We start from the raw sequence: 16421 nt of genomic DNA, 5'->3' as shown, positions 1-16421 counted from the left end.
TGTTTCAAAAACAGCCTTATCTCAGCGAGAGAAGCTCAAAAACAGCATAAAACTGCATTACAGTGCCACGGCTTAAACCAAGTGTTTACAAACAAGTTTCATACTCAGAACTATGGGAAATGGGATACACTACATGGGCAAAGTGGTTTCAAGTCACTTTGTGTGGACAATTTCACAGGAAACACAATGTTTCAAAAACAGCCTTATCTCAGCGAGAGAAGCTCAAAAACAGCATAAAACTGCATTACAGTGCCACGGCTTAAACTAAGTGTTTACGAACAAATTTCTTCATCAGCAAATAGGATACACTACATGGCCAAGTCACTTTGTGTCTCCAATTACACAGAAAACTGCATTTCAAGTCTCACTTTCTCAGCCTAATGTGAAACTGCATCACAGCACCACGGTTTAAACTAAGTGTTTAAAAACAAGTTTCATACTCAGAACTTTGGCAAATGGGATAGAATACATGGACAAAGTGGTTTCAAGTCACTTAGTGTGGACAATCTCACAGGAAACACAATGTTTCAAAAACAGCCTTATCTCAGCGAGAGAAGCTCAAAAACAGCATAAAACTGCATTACAGTGCCACGGCTTAAACCAAGTGTTTACAAACAAGTTTCATACTCTGAACTATGGGAAATGGGATACACTACATGGGCAAAGTGGTTTCAAGTCACTTTGTGTGGACAATTTCACAGGAAACACAATGTTTCAAAAACAGCCTTATCTCAGCGAGAGAAGCTCAAAAACAGCATAAAACTGCATTACAGTGCCACGGCTTAAACCACGTGTTTAGAAACAAGTTTCATACTCTGAACTATGGGAAATGGGATACACTACATGGGCAAAGTGGTTTCAAGTCACTTTGTGTGGACAATTTCACAGGAAACACAATGTTTCAAAAACAGCCTTATCTCAGCGAGACAAGCTCAAAAACAGCATAAAACTGCATTACAGTGCCACGGCTTAAACTAAGTGTTTACGAACAAATTTCTTCATCAGCAAATAGGATACACTACATGGCCAAGTCACTTTGTGTCTCCAATTACACAGAAAACTGCATTTCAAGTCTCACTTTCTCAGCCTAATGTGAAACTGCATCACAGCACCACGGTTTAAACTAAGTGTTTAAAAACAAGTTTCATACTCAGAACTTTGGCAAATGGGATAGAATACATGGACAAAGTGGTTTCAAGTCACTTCCAATGTGGACAATCTCACAGGAAACACATTTATAATATAATAAGTTTCAAAAACTGGGGAAATCCCGAGGACTCTTTAAAACAACAAGGTTCTATACGTTTGGTTTAGTGGCAGCAAACAGTAAGTGAGATACACGGAAATGTAGTTCACTTGCAAATTTTGTCCAGTTGAACAATTCCTGTACTTCCCAACTGTGGCCACAAGAGGGCAGCAACAGCCTGTTGTGTACTAGTTTTAAACTCCCCTGTGTAAGACCCTTGTTTCTGATTGGATCACTTCAAGAGCTGTGTAAGACCCTGGCCTCTGATTGGATCACTTCGATAGCCCCATTTACTCAGTTCATGACTATTTTCTTCCACTTAAACGATAATAAAAAGTGTAAAAGCAACCAGTAGTACTATATTAGATTATTCATCTTATTCTAATGTATTTCTGGAGTTATAAAATCTGCTCTTGCCAAAGCAAGCACCACGACTCATAAGGAAAGGACTTAGTTATTTGAGGATCATCCCTGTTTCATATGAATGGGGGGGGACTATGGCAGCTATGCCACAGGAGGGTGCTAGAGGCACCAAACCTTACAGGCATAAGACGGGCCTAATGACAATCACACACACCAAATTTCAGACCCCTACCACCTTTCCTCTTGGAGTTGTTGAAAAATGGGACATTTTATTTCTGGTTATCACCCCTATACCTAACCCTAATCCTAATCCTGTAATCCTAATATAATCCTAATCCTGTAATCCTAATCTAACCCTAACCCTAATTGTTGTTGTCAATGTAAAGAAGCTGACAAAGACACTCACTGCTCAATCATCCAGCCCAAACACTAGAAAAAGAGAGAACAGGACACAAGATGAATCCCCAGGTGTCTGTTTATTATTGACTACAACACATTACCTTCCATGACACCAAACACTATCCACCATCAGTTGTGTGTGTGGTTCAGAAACTCATTTTTGACATCAAAATAAAAATATTGTTTTCCTTCCTTAAACCATATTTAAAATGTTTCAGATAACTCATCTCATCTCAATCATGGACTAGTGTGAATCAAATTATCAACAGCTTTGATTATCAGATATGATTATTACAGTATGTATAGATAGTGACACAATTTGAATGGCGATGTCTCTTTGCAGCTCAGCACACCTTATTACTGGCTGAGGCGACAGGCTAGATGGAGTATTGTCTGCTTTCAAAATTAAGATGAGATGAAAAGGAAATGCTCTTAAAAAAAAATTACAGATGGAGAGGGTTCTGTCATAATTCTTTTATACGCAGTATTATTTTCAAAATTAATGACATAATTTCAAATGGCCCTGTGCAATTAACTTTCAGACATTTCAGGGTAAATACTTAACTTCCTCAACTCGTTTACAACAATCCACACGGGGGAAGGGACGTTAAAGATCACAGCACAGAGGACACAGATCTTCATCTCCTCAACAGCTTTGTTATCTTCTAAATATAACACTAATTCATCAAGTAACAGATTATTACATTCACTTAAGCAAAACATTGATTTACAAAGCTACAGTGAGATTGTAAATATTATGTCATTAAATTTACTGACTATTTTTTTTCCAGTTTATTTTGAAACGGAGTGGAAATTAAAAACAAGAAAAGACTTCCAGGGATCACAGGCAATGTTACTGCAATTCTAAAGATCAGGGTGAATTTCAAAAAGTTATTCCAGTGCAAAACTACTGCAAGCTGTGCAGATACCGGAGGTCCCTCTGATGCATGTAAGATGCATGATGTAGTTCATGTTTGTTGGAGCAGACAAACGTGTCCACTTTCAGACAATCTGGTTCTCAGGCCTCTTCATTAGAAGTATGCTGCCGTTTGTCAGTTGTGGCCTGTATTTAATGATTCTGAATGAATGAATCAGTGACAGACAAGTTCTCCCAGTGATACACGTGACCCGACTGTTTGGGTAGGACAAAACATTTTGTTGCCTTTCTAACTGCTGATCCATGGTGATTTGCAGAAGATCTGTACGGGTGTGGTAACCACTGAGGAGTTATCAGCAGATGGAGGTCAGACAGAGAGTTTGCACACATTCTATGTTAAAAGAGATGTTTGGGGGAAATAAAAATGAGCTTATTAGATATTTTTGGGGCCAATGTGGGATCATTGTAATCAATGAAAGAAGGGAACACAAATAATCAAGAATAACTTGACATTGTAAAAATTATGTGACTTGGTATTGATTCAGCCGACACAAACGTAATCTAAACTGGGTTGGACCACAGAAAAGAAAATGCAGATAAAGGATGGTCTGTTCTGTACTATAAGCACATCCATTATCAAATATGAATGATAACAGATAAATAACAGCAAGTAAATGAAGGAAGGCTGGTGGAGAAAATGTGACAGACGGGCTCAGTGCTGTATGACATCACGAGAAGTCCCAGTATAAGTACAGCTTGGCACTGGCAAACTGGAGAAACTTTTTACAAGGACGACAATATATCTCACACACAGTACAGTTTCATAAATTGCCAATAGAGGGCGACAGAGGGCTTCATTTGGGCTCATGCACGCCCATGCAAACACATACATCAGGGAGGGAAGAAAGGCTGGGAAGTCTGCTGATTGATGCTGTACAGGCTGAGGTCAGATCACTCATCAAATCGTCCCTCCAGGATGCTTTCAAATGAGAAGGGGACAAACTTGAAGCCCTGGCCAGAGTAAAACTTATTTTGGAACTCCACCCTGAAAAGAAAAGCCAAGAGCAAAAAGAACAGGGAGATGTTTGATTAAATATATCAACACAAACATTTAAGATCACCAGTTATTTCATGTTCATGTTTCATGCTATTTTTCTTAAGAAGATCATTGTGAGTTAATGAAATACATCAAGTGTCATAACAAGACTGAGCTTAGGACAGAAAGCAGGACCTGTCTTGTGACACACTGATATAATAACCAGTTGAGATCACTCCCTGTAGATTGCTGTTCTTCTTTTCACATTGGTCAACATAATTTACCTTTAATAGGGTAAATAAACTCAACAAAATTATAAATTCAACACTTAATTTTGCTAAAATTTTTCAAGAGTGAAAGTAAAAGATTTAAAACTTCTTTCTCTCAAATTGTGTCCACAAATGTGTTTAAATCTGTGTTAGTGAGGTCTAGCCTGGTGTGAACCAATTCCAATTTCATTGCATGTATATGGTCTGTCCATAGAGAATCATTTTCCGTCTTTCCACCCTACTGGGTGTAGACCTCAGGTTCATTTTAACCAATCAGCATGCGCCGAAACCGGCTGACAATCTGCCACCGCTGCAACAGTGTCCACTGAAGTGTTAACCTGAGCACAGAATATTTTTAAAGTTGATTTTAATGAACACCAGCAGCTTGATGAGTTGCTGAACGTTTATTCTTCACTGAATGTTCAGCGATTTCTTTTTTTCCAGTCAGCAAGAGTTGAAAAATATTAACTCTGCACTCGTCACTGTCATCAGCAGTCCAATCACAGTGAAGGATGGGTGGGAAAAACACAGTTAACCACCAACACTTGTCTCTGATTGGTCCGCCCTTCAGAGTGCTGTTCAAACACTAATACGAGCCGAGTTACCAGACAGTATTCACAAAGAAGACAACTGAAGCAGGAGCAGACAGGCTGAGTGAACACTTCTCCTTTGCCAAGATAATCAGTCCACCGGTCAGGTGTGGCGCATCAAGATTCTGATTAACCAGCCGGATAAATTCACAGGTGTGTCTTGGACTGGTCTCTCCCTCCTATTCAGCTGACCTGATTGTTACATATAAGCCTGCCCGCTGGTCTGACATCCTCAGACACATTTTTTTTATCTGTTCTGGAGACACGTCTTAAAACTGAAGGTGACGAAGCTTTTTCAGTCAGAGCCTCCAAGTTGTGGAACGACCTGACCTGCCTGAGGAAATAAGGTCTGCAGTCAGAGACATCTTTTAAGTCTCTTCTTAAGACAGACTTTTATCGGAGAGTCTTTGCTGATTTTATTTTATTTTAGCAGTCAGTTCTTTATTTCTTTTATACCCTGTTTTAATTTGTTTTTATGTTTGTTTTATATGATCATTGTGTTGTTAAGACTTTTTAGAATTCACTTGTTTTGTTTTAATGGCATATTTTATGTGAAGCACTTTGTAGCTGAAGTTTACAAAAGTGCTATGTAAATAAAGTTTATTATTATTATTTTTAGCATACAGAACAATTACCACTCTACTATGGACAGAAATATGTCTGTAAAAACTTAATTTGAATAAAATGTATTGGAATTTGAATTGCTCAACTTGAATATTTGATATAAAAACTGAATTTAAAATCACATAATTTGAATTTGAAATTGTGAGAATCGCCACCTTAACGTGGTGTAGTGGTTTGAGTGTCTCAGTGATCCTGGGAGCTGTGTCGTCGGGGGCATAAGCCCCTTGTAGGGTCTCCCAAGGCACGCTGGTCCCCGGGGAGAGTCCAGACTAAGAGTGGTTAAAAACACCTGTGATGATAAACAGCCCTCGGAGGAACACCACCTTGCCCGGACTAGAGAAACCAGGGCACCCTCCTGGAGCCAGACCGGTGAGGGGAGCTCACTGGAGAGTATCTGGTGGCCGGGCCTTTGCCCCTGGGGCTCGGTTGAGCTCAGCCCCTGAACACAACATGCCTGTCTGTGTGTCGCCACCCACAGGGAAAAGCATCGGGATGGGCTGCATTTTAAGCCAGGTGGCAGACTGGGCCGGGGGCCCGGACGATCCGAACTTAGGCAGCAAAGACGAGCTCTCGGGATATGAAACGTCACCTTTGGCTGGATTCTGTCCGTTTCTGGAGTTGCCCAGGTTAAGAGGAGCCAGACGGTTGTGGGGATACCTACGAGCCCCCGGCTGAGCGCTGCTGTGTTGGAGTTCCACGCAGGGAACGAGAGGGTCGCCTCTATGCGCCCGCAGGTTGCTGAGAGGAAGGCTCTGCGAGACTTCAACGCTCATGTGTGCAACGACGGAGAAATCTGGTGGGGAGTAATTGGGAGGAACGGCCTGCTGATCTGAACCCAAATGGTGCTTTGTTGTTGGACTTCTGTGCTAGTTACAGTTTGGCCATAACGAACAACATGTCCGAGCATAAGGTGGCTCATAAGTGTACCTGGTACCACAAAACCTTATGCCGGAGATCGATGATCAACTTTGTAGTTGTATCATCTGATGGTGGAGGGAGTCGGCTGGAAAGATCTGTCCTTAGTTAGTTGTTCTGACAAACTGAATCTCAATAACAAAATGTTAAATTACAATCAATTTGTTCTGAAACTGTATTTGATCCTAACAGAAATTTCAGTTTGTTTCTCACACGTCCAGGTCTTTGAGGAAGAGCAATCGAGTACATATTCAGAGCTTCTTTTCACAGATATAGTTATGCTCTCACTTGCATTCATTTGGTAAAAGTTTGTAGCAGCAGTCCAGAGTGGGGTTCTCTTGAGTTTCATACACAGGAGCCCACTCTGCCCATCGGCAAACATCTCTGGCTAATAGCCGAGTGCACGCTCAACAGCACACAGACCAGATGCTTCTCAGGAAATTAATGGGAAGAAAAGCCTGTCTTCACATAAGCAGCATGTTGAATGATATTTTCACAGGCAGTATGTGGAAACTAACTGAGAGACGGTGGATGGAAAAATTATGAGGAATACAGTGATATGGTCTTCACAACATCACGGTCGTATTCCCAAAGACTCCTTGGACTAAAAGTTCCTCCTGGTGACAAAATTCTAAGGACATTTTTAGGGTTGTGACGTTTTCTAAGAATTTCTTCTTAAAGTTCAGAGTAGATCCTTAAAGATAAAAGTTATTCATGGACATGTTCAGAGAGCTCCTGAGGAGATCGGCTGTCTGGATCAGGGAGGAGGACTTAAAGATGAAGAGTTTCTTCATCAGAGGAGAAAACTGCTGAAGTCCAGCAAGGTCAGAGAATTATTGATCAGACTGAATGGGGCAGACTGAATGGGGTTGATGAAAGTCTCCAGATTGTCTACAGGATGTTTGTGGTGGATCTCATCAGAGACGTCACTTCTCACACGAACACAAGAACACAGACATGAAAGTGATGGAAGATGTTTGTGTTGCGATCCATTATTATCAATAACTGATTGTATGACAAATTGGTTTAATGGCCTTTTGTCAGTGACAGTCATTGTTTTAATCTGCACTCAAATGACATCACTGTACACTTTAATCTGTATTTTTATATTCAGCATCTACAGTCAACACTATAATTCTCAAATCCTGACAACCCATGATGACTTCATTTCAGAGGGAAAACTGAGGACTTTCAGTTGCTGCTGCTTCCTGGCCTCAGCCAGTGAGGGCAGTGCCCAGGAATGTCTCCTAGCCGTGGCAAATATTTGGCCTGCCAGAGCTGTGAGAGGGCAACACTTAAAAAGAGGAAAGACATGCGTGAACCTCTCATCTACTTCTCCACATAGCTGTGAAAGTGGAAAAAATACCTGTACTTAACACACACTACCCTCAACATACTCGCGTGTGTGTGTGTGTGTGTGAAAGAGAGTGTGTGTGTGTGTGTGTGTGTGTGTGTGCAGATAGTTCATCAGCATGTGTGTGTGAAGAGTGAAGAGCCGAGCAGAGCATCCACGTTGATTGCTGTTTACTTTGAACACGACTATTTCCATTCAGTCACCTCCATGAAAAATACTCAACTACTGTTTTAACCTTATTACATGTGAACAGTTACACACACTGGAGAGCTGCCTGGTCGGACCACAGCCTCTTACTGTGGGCCACTGTATTGCTTTACATTAGAAAAGATCATTTGTAGAATCAGTGATGTTAAAGCGCTGAGCTCAGATCTGTCATCAACCAGAGGGGACGTTAATCAATATTCATCATATTTTATCTTTCTTTTTCTTTATAACCCATTTTGCAGCTGGTTTTTACAGCTGTGACCTTCAGCTTGACCAATACTGAGTTTCTGAAGCTGATACAAATATTGTATCTGAGCATCTAAAGCAGAGGTTCCCATATTCTTTGCTCTGAAGGGCAGAAATTACTCTGGATGGAGGGCCACAGGCCAAAAATACATGTTTGTTACGTGAAATTAAATCCGATAAAATTAACACTCTAATTCTAAAATCAATTTCGGAGTAATTAAAACACCACTATTTAATCCACATAATGTGTGAATGTCAATTAAAACAAATCCATTAATAAGATACATGATTACAACTGCTATCCTCTATTGAGACACATATTTTAGTAAATGCTATTCCCGCAGAGCTGTATTTCATAATGGCATCACATTAGTTCCAGTTAAATTTCTCTTCAGTGGTAATTCTGTATGCCACCATGTTTGACTGCTTGTGTTTATCCTGCTGCAGTTTGGATGAGCAGGGTGCAGGTGGTGCTAGGAGGCGATGGAGCTGGACGGTGTGTGAGGTTATCTCCAGTCCTGAACATCACAGTTTGGTAAAGCACTTTGGGAATGTTACATATCCCTGATGTGAATGTAAAACTGAAGAAGTGCAGCTCTGGCAGAGAGCCTCAGTTCAAGAGGTGAACCATGATGACTCGCTGTGTGTATGTTTCTATCCATGAAGGAATGTGGTAGTGATTACTTGCTGCATGTGCTCTGGATGTGATGTGTGCGTGTGCTCATCATGCAGTGACGCACACATACAAACTACACATTTCAGTAGTAGGTATGGACGTTGCGTGTGTGGGGGTATTTCATGGAATATATATTGTGAATAAAAAAATTATAATGTTGTGCACAAGTTATTTATCATCTACATGTGGTCAATTCATCATTCCCAAATCTTCATGTTAATTTGATTAGGGATTCCACATCTTTGATGTGTGATTGTTGTCCTGCTGGAACACCCAGTCGTGTTCACGTTTCCACCGACTCACTGATGGTTTCAGGTGATGCTGAAAGATTCTGAGGTTTTTCTCCTTGTTTATTTCTCAATCCACTTTGTGCAATGTAGCCAGTAACAGCCCCAGAGCATGATGGTATCATGATGGTACCACCACCATACCTCAGTTACCATGCTCTCCTCTAAACATACCTCAGCTTATTGAAACAACGTAATCTTGGTCTCATCTGACCATAAAATGTTCCTCCACATGGCTTTTTCTTTGTCCATGTGCCCTTAATGTGGCACAGAGAACCTCCCAGCTGTAGTGATCATGATCACCAAGATTAAGTTTGGAGGCCTTGGATATATTTTGACCCTGTATGTAAATTTTTACCCTGTATGTATATTTTTACCCTGTATGTATATTTTAACCCTGTATGTATATTTTGACCCTCTGTTGATTTCAGATAACCCTGAATGGATGATAACTTTTAAATCTGTTTTACACTCATACTGCCCTCATACTCCCATGACACTGTGTGTGTGTGTGTGTGTGTGTGTGTGTGTGTGTGTGTGTGTGTGTGTGTGTGTGTGTGTGTGTGTGTGTTTCTAACCAGTGCAGACGCAGGGCATGCAGGAAGGCTGACAGTCCCTCCATAATGAGCAGAATAGCGACAGTGAGAGTGGCGAAGGCTGAGAAGATGATTGACAGGGCGAAGAACCCGCCCCCGCTCCGGGAGGACAGACCAAGGTGCATCACCATGGTCCAGAGCACCTCTGACAGTTCTGCACACACAGTGATAATGACAACAATGTTTACACCAAAATATAGAAATACACCTCTGACTCCATATTGAGTTGAATTTAATAGGAGATGGAGAAGGTCTTCATCTGTAAGTTCTTTAAACACAACGTGTGTGTGTGTGTGTGTGTGTGTGTGTGTGTGTGTGTGTGTGTGTGTGTGTGTGTGTGTGTGTGTGTGTGCAGCCTGTACTGACGTGCATGAGCCAGGCTGAGGGCCCAGAGGCGGAGGTAGGAGGCTGTGTTGGAGATGCAGCCCAGACAGTACTCTATGGTGTGGATGGCCTGGTGGACAGCTACATCACCAAAATCAAACTGTGGTGGAGAGACAAGAACACGGCATTAGTAGTAACACGGCATTAGTAGTAACACGGCATTAGTAGTAACACGGTATTAGTAGTAACACAGCATTAGTAGTAACACGGCATTAGTAGTAACACGGTATTAGTAGTAACACTTTATTAAGTAGTAACATGGTATTAGTAGTAACACGGTATTAACTAGTAACACGGTATTAGTTGTAACACTTTATTAAGTAGTAACACGGTATTATTAGTAACACGGTATTATTAGTAACACGGTATTAGTAGTAACACGGTATTAGTTGTAACACATTTAAAAAAAAATGTTTAACCCTTTGTTTGGATTTTGACCAAAAAAATTGTCTCTGACATCATGTATAGGAACATGAACCAGAAGAGAAATCAAGTTGCTCTCGTAGAGGAAGTAACTGAATTATGGGTGCTTGACCTTAAGCCCTTTCATGTCCTCTGCCTTGCTCAATGGCCCTTTAGTGGGGGTAGTAGTTCTGAACTGATTGTGGCAGTCTGATGGTTGGGTTGGTTTTTGATCATTTAGATCTCCATCATGAACCTGTGGTCACCTTTCAACCATGCTGGTTCCCATGGAAAGCTGATTTCATCTCTGGAGCCCTGAGGTGTACAGTATGTCTGTGTCCATTATGCAGTATCAGAGTTGTTACACCAGTCTGCCTGCTCAACACTGTTGGTGTTGTGGTACGATATAAATGTGATATGAATATCACGTCTAAAATATGACATGTAGATCAGTGAAGGTCACCTTTCAAGAATATTATTTCTGTTTTCTGAAAGCTGTGATCACAACAGCAGATTTCACCTAGTTTAGTTTTTAAGAGAGACAGCTGCTCTGAGTGCTTTCCGTCGGAATCTATATTTAAGTATAAATCAAGTGTTTTTAACAATGATTTTTGTTACTTTGTGTAGCAGAAAACATTACAGAAATTATGTACATACGTCATTATACTTTATCAACTATGAAGTATAAAACCAGAAGTTTACTTTCTACTTTCTTTGAGACTGATATTTTTGCTCTGATATTACTAATCTAGACAATCAAAGCTGTATGGAACTTCTCTTACCATCTTAATGAGAACCTGCTTTAACCTTTCACCCCTGACTGAGACTGAACTCAGAAGAAACAAACTCCAACAAGCCACGTCTTTGCTGTTTGTTCAATGTTCACCTAATGTAAAGACAACACAGCTCCTCTGTTCTCTCCATCCCGAAGCAACACTAACCTTTCCTGTATAAAGTGTGTGTGTGTGTGTGGGGGGGGGTAGGTAGGTTTGGCTTGGCACTTGTCTGGTTTCCTCTTTCCATGCTTCCCTTTTGTCCTTGGATCCATAAAGTACAGTTCATGGAAGCAACACTCTTTGTACCATTCAAAAGGACCTCATGGAACAATACTGACCAACATGCATCATGTTAAACACAGAGGAGAGTCACGTATTAGAAATGTTGAGACAAACATTTCATCTGAACATTCATGTTGTTTCAGCTGTTCCTGAAGAATCAGCAGCTCAGTTACACTTTATTCAGACAGTCAGCTGAGAGAAACACAAGGAAACTGCTGAGGTCAAGAGAGAGCATCTTTAAAGCTGCAGGACTGGGGACAGAATAAGATAACTGTCCATAATTGGACTCATCTTAGCCTTGAAATGATTAATTAACCTGGAGATATCTTGTTGAGAAGTTTTCACTCAAGCTTGTCCGGCCTGTAAGGGTTACCCGTTGGGTCCAAGATGTGTTTTGACCTTGTCTTCTGGGTGTCCTAAGAGGGACATGTCTCCATGTGTGGGATGTTTTGACCTTTTGAGCTGTAGTCTCGTGAGTCTCCTCTGGGTTTTTGTTCTGACAGCGACTCGTCTCAGTCTCACACGTATTTAACAGTTCTGTGTCGTCTGTGTTCAAACTGAAACTTTGTTCACCATCGTGGCTGTTTTGACTCTTAATGTTTATTAGTCTTTTGGGTACATTGACTTGGACTTATGGGTGTTTAAATAATAATCATAATTATGAAAACAACAATAATAAATAGGATTTGACTGCTTTTATTTGGACTAGTCTTGTTCTTGCAGGTGATTTTTTTTCTTGGACTTCTGTCAGTCATCTTGTTGTCATCACCAACCATCATCTACATAGAACACATGTTCAGAAGGACAGCAGGCTGTCATTGGAGAGTGCCCTACTTCTTTTAATAAATCTGTGAACACCTCATCTATAACAGTGACCACCTCACACAATAGAAACTGCACAACAACAGGATTTTGCTCCTGTAAAATAACTTTAAAAACCAAGACTTAAGAATGAATATTAGTGTCACTCACAACACATACCTTTACATGCTCCCACATAGGCATAACATAATCATTGGTCCCACTTAATATTACAAACAGATCACAAGACAGCATCCAGACATTTCAAGAAGATGATGAACTCTTACCGGCTCTTCCTCCGAGTGCTTGAAAGCAAGAAAAGGTCAACAGTTAATGGCAGCATTTAGGAACTGCATCGATACAGAAGCTTTCATCCTTTAGGATTATTGTTTCATTCAATCAGACAAGACTGTCCCAAACGTACCAGTTTATGACCAAGATGTTGTGATTTGGGTGAAGTTCGGACCATTTTATCAGGTAAAGCTCTTAACTATTTTTTTGGGGGGGGTAATTTATTGATATATTATAAGAATTTATTTTTTACATCTTCCCAGTAGAAAGACAGACAGACCAGCATGTGTTAGTTCAATACACTAAAACTGAAACTAAAGACAATAACTGCTGCCTGGAGCAGACACACTCAACAGTTGGGTTCAGCCGGGTCAGATCTTAACAGATGGGAACACATTAGTTTCTTTTATGTCTTGAACATTAAACAATACAATCCTGTGGTGCTACATGTACTCTGGGTCACTATAATCAACATAAATGAACTGTTTCAGAGATTTCACTTCATAGCCAGCTTGCAGTGATCCACAACTATTTCAACAGTCATATGGAACCAGAGTACTGCATTAAGATAACCTTAATCTTTACAGACGGATCTCAACTGCACAGTCACACCTTCATCTGCTGCACTGATTGCATCCAACAGCTGAATTTGTTTAGATTAATAATCAAGCAGCACTGCCAGAACTTCAGAGTTCATGGTTGTAAATGATAATACAGAATTCAGAGGTGCCGGAGAATACAACAGAAAAGGCATATTACTTTCCATTAGGGGAACTGTACCAATCAAATGTGTGCGTGTTATGATTGTCTGTAGTACTCAGTAAGTTGTTCAGTCCAGTTACAGTACTCGAAACATTATTCAAATAGTAAATCCCATAATCTCGATAATAAACTTTGAATAATGACTAAATGCAGTCCTGTTATATTAAAATCATCCAATATGTTATTCCAACATAAACACATTTATCATGCAGGAGATCTGGGAGACACCAAACCCGAGTCACGCACAGGAAAAAAAAAAGTGGTATTTTCAGAAATTCCACTTGTTCGTTCTCATGAAACCAAGCTCATCATTTATGTTTCTGAGATGGAAAATCCATCGGTTATCTGCTCTGTCCCAGCCCTCCCCATTTCTGTTCACACTGCTGTGCCCACATTACCCCCATGTCTCATTACTATCCAGGAAAAAGGCTCCCTCAAGCAAAAAAATACATCAGATAAAACAAGTGTAAATCTGTAATGATGCTTCAGTACAGTGCGGAATCGTTTTCTGTAGAATCTGTAAATAAAAGACAGACATTCAGTGATGTTTGGTGAAGCTTCAGGGACTCACCTCATCTCCCTCCTCCGAGTGCTGGGAGAGCTGGTCGTGGTCCATGATGCCAGCCTCGTCCTCCGTGGGCCCATTGCCCACCCGCACCCCTCCAAACTTCTGCGTGCCCTGTTGGGTGAGTCCGGTGCATGATGAGGACACGCCTGTTTGCTCTAAAGACTGCTCTAGATTCTCTGCTGGGGTTTCTTCCCTCTTCTGGGACTAGATACAAAAGCCACAAGAGCTGTGTAGCTTAAAGCAAGCCTCAGGACTAACGCTCCTTGCATTTATCTCCATTTTTAAACAGGACACCCAAACAGTGAGGGAAGACTTTCATTACAAAAAGACATTTCGATTAAAAGGTGGCGATAAGACTGAAACAACCACTCACTTATTGGAGCTCAATAGTCTCCCTGGATGAGTTAAACCTCAGTTAAAAGAACTGAAGACTCCATTTTATGAAATTTAAGTTAAATAGAACTGGTCTGATGGAAGTGATCTTCAGTCGAATAGAACTGCATGTTTTTGAGGTTTAACACAACCAGTGAGAGCAATAACAGCGCCAGGCTGCCGTATGTCTTACATATTTCAAAATATAATTCTGGTCCAAAATGTTTAACATCTTGGATGAAATATGCAGAACAACAGAGTCAAGATGGATGACGATCAGCTGTCAGGGTGTCCTCAGTCTATGAAGCATTTCTTGCAAATTCCCCACCAAAATATCAGCGTGTCTGAGGCAGGCTTTAAGCAGTTTTCATGGCAACACAACCAACCACATTACACAATACAATGTGCATTGAAATGAATGACAGAATAGGAGTAAAAACAGGTTATAGCAAAGGTTACAGTTGTTATTCAATCAAAAGGTGGCAGTAAGGTTATAGGTGGGGTCAGATCCACATACCAGGCGCTTTTTCCACAGATGCTGACGCCGAAGCACCATAGTTTTCACAATCAGCATACAGGGAACACATGCAAGGGCAATCAGCACCAACAAAACCTGGATCCCCATCTACAAATTCAAACAGAGAGAGGTTAATCAGTTCAATGAACAGATCCTGGTGTGTCCTCCTACAACTGCTGAGTGCAGAACACAACATGGCAGCTCTCCTTTCTTCGTCTTATTTCAATTGAAACATAAAACTCATCTACAATGTTGAATCTTGGAGCAGTGTTAAGGAGCGGATGAATAACTACAGCAAGTGTTTGTGAGTTGGTACTCTGACTAAATGGATATAACCCTCAGAAAAACCTTTAACTTTCTGCTTTGTTCAAAAATGATTGCTTCAAATGAGGAAAAACACAGCGTTCACAAGTGTAGCAGCAAAATTATTATCAACATTAAATTCATGAAAAAAAACATTCCAGTGAAAAATAAAGAGAAACTCTGGTATACTGGTAACAAAGTACTCTGCTGGTAAATGAATGGTGTCTTGGCTGATGGGACAGATGTTCTGTGGTTTGTACCATTAGTAAAAACTACCACAGCTTTTCTCTCCAACTGTTCCAGTTCACTAGATGTACATAACTGCAGTGGGTGTCTAAACTCCATCGGCCCCAGGGACATGAAAGTCCCACTACTCCATTAAAGAGGTCACAGTTATCAGGCGTTTTGTATCATATTTCGAATGGGTGCTTGGTTTAGAAAATGTACTTTTGTTTCCTTTCAAACTTCTGAAAATGTTGAGAGCGGAAACATTTCAAGCCAAACACATGGAACAGTCTGCCTCCATACTGTCAATGATATAATGTTGTAAAGTCTGAGCCAAATCAGCCCTGCTGTCGACCAGGTGAGCTAGATGGAAGACAGACCAACTCGGTGGACACGTAGGTAGCTGTGACATTTCCCTCCAGCACTACATGAACAAAACTATTCAGCCAACACACAAATTCCCTGCCAGCTCCACTGCTGCAGCTCAGCCTGACCCGTGTCCTCTGAACCAAAGAAAACCAGAAAGTATATTTAAGTGTGTTTGATCTGTAAGCACTGTTGTAAACTTCTGGTCTAGAATTTAGACATGCTAGTGAGGGACAGAGAAGTTAGGAGAGGCAGAGGGACAGACGAGGGACGGAGCACCTGTCCGCTGTAAAGGGGCTTGTTGGTGGGGTCATTGTAGTTGAACAGACACATGTTGATGAAGTGGATGAGCAAGCTGGGAGCATCCTTGGAAGTGTAGGCATCATAGGCTGTCCACTTGTAGAAGACCAGCAGGATGAGGTAGCCGAACAGGCTGAACATGAAGACGATCTCCGGGATGAATCCCAGGAAGATGTTCAGCGGCTTCTTGAAGTACCTGAAGGTCGGAAAGGATCAGAAACTCAAGGTGGACTTTAAACACTTGTAAAATGAATCATCCAGAGTGGTATGCGTTTGGTGCTTTCAGTTTGCGGATGTGATGAGCAGCAATAAAGATATTAGGAATTAGCAGGTCATGTGAAAGTAAAGTTGAATGGAAATGGTCAGAATGGCTCCATCAGTGTTATT

General features: G+C 40.9%; 2 protein-coding genes across 3 annotated transcripts in view; one reads left to right on the top strand and one right to left on the bottom strand.

Moving 5' to 3' along the window:
* Positions 1–2467: 2467 nt before the first annotated feature.
* Positions 2468–16421, bottom strand: part of atp6v0a1b (ATPase H+ transporting V0 subunit a1b) — a 34229-nt gene continuing 20275 nt past the window's right edge. The window contains exons 16-22 of one of the 2 annotated variants that reach the window (XM_069688123.1): positions 16014–16230; positions 14841–14948; positions 13955–14155; positions 12618–12635; positions 10052–10169; positions 9668–9839; positions 2468–3930 (exon numbers count right to left, since the gene is read on the bottom strand). In XM_069688123.1, coding sequence (XP_069544224.1) covers positions 3837–3930; positions 9668–9839; positions 10052–10169; positions 12618–12635; positions 13955–14155; positions 14841–14948; positions 16014–16230 — 928 coding nt within the window. In that variant the 3' untranslated portion in view covers positions 2468–3836. The remainder of the gene's footprint in view (positions 3931–9667; positions 9840–10051; positions 10170–12617; positions 12636–13954; positions 14156–14840; positions 14949–16013; positions 16231–16421) is intronic. The other variant, XM_069688124.1, reaches the window with a different exon arrangement.
* LOC138614592 (caveolae-associated protein 1-like) overlaps positions 12890–16421 on the top strand; it is a 59560-nt gene continuing 56028 nt past the window's right edge. Inside the window, exon 1 of the mRNA XM_069688125.1 lies at positions 12890–12907. The gene's annotated coding sequence lies outside the window, so the exon portion shown is untranslated. The remainder of the gene's footprint in view (positions 12908–16421) is intronic.

This window comes from Brachyistius frenatus, unplaced genomic scaffold, assembly GCF_029030835.1.
Source record: "Brachyistius frenatus isolate BFR_SWC_R1_liver_20210118 unplaced genomic scaffold, ASM2903083v1 Contig_529, whole genome shotgun sequence".
Classification (NCBI taxonomy): domain Eukaryota; kingdom Metazoa; phylum Chordata; class Actinopteri; family Embiotocidae; genus Brachyistius; species Brachyistius frenatus.
Note: the sequence above shows the minus strand (reverse complement) of the source record. Positions and strands in the feature narration are given on the sequence as shown.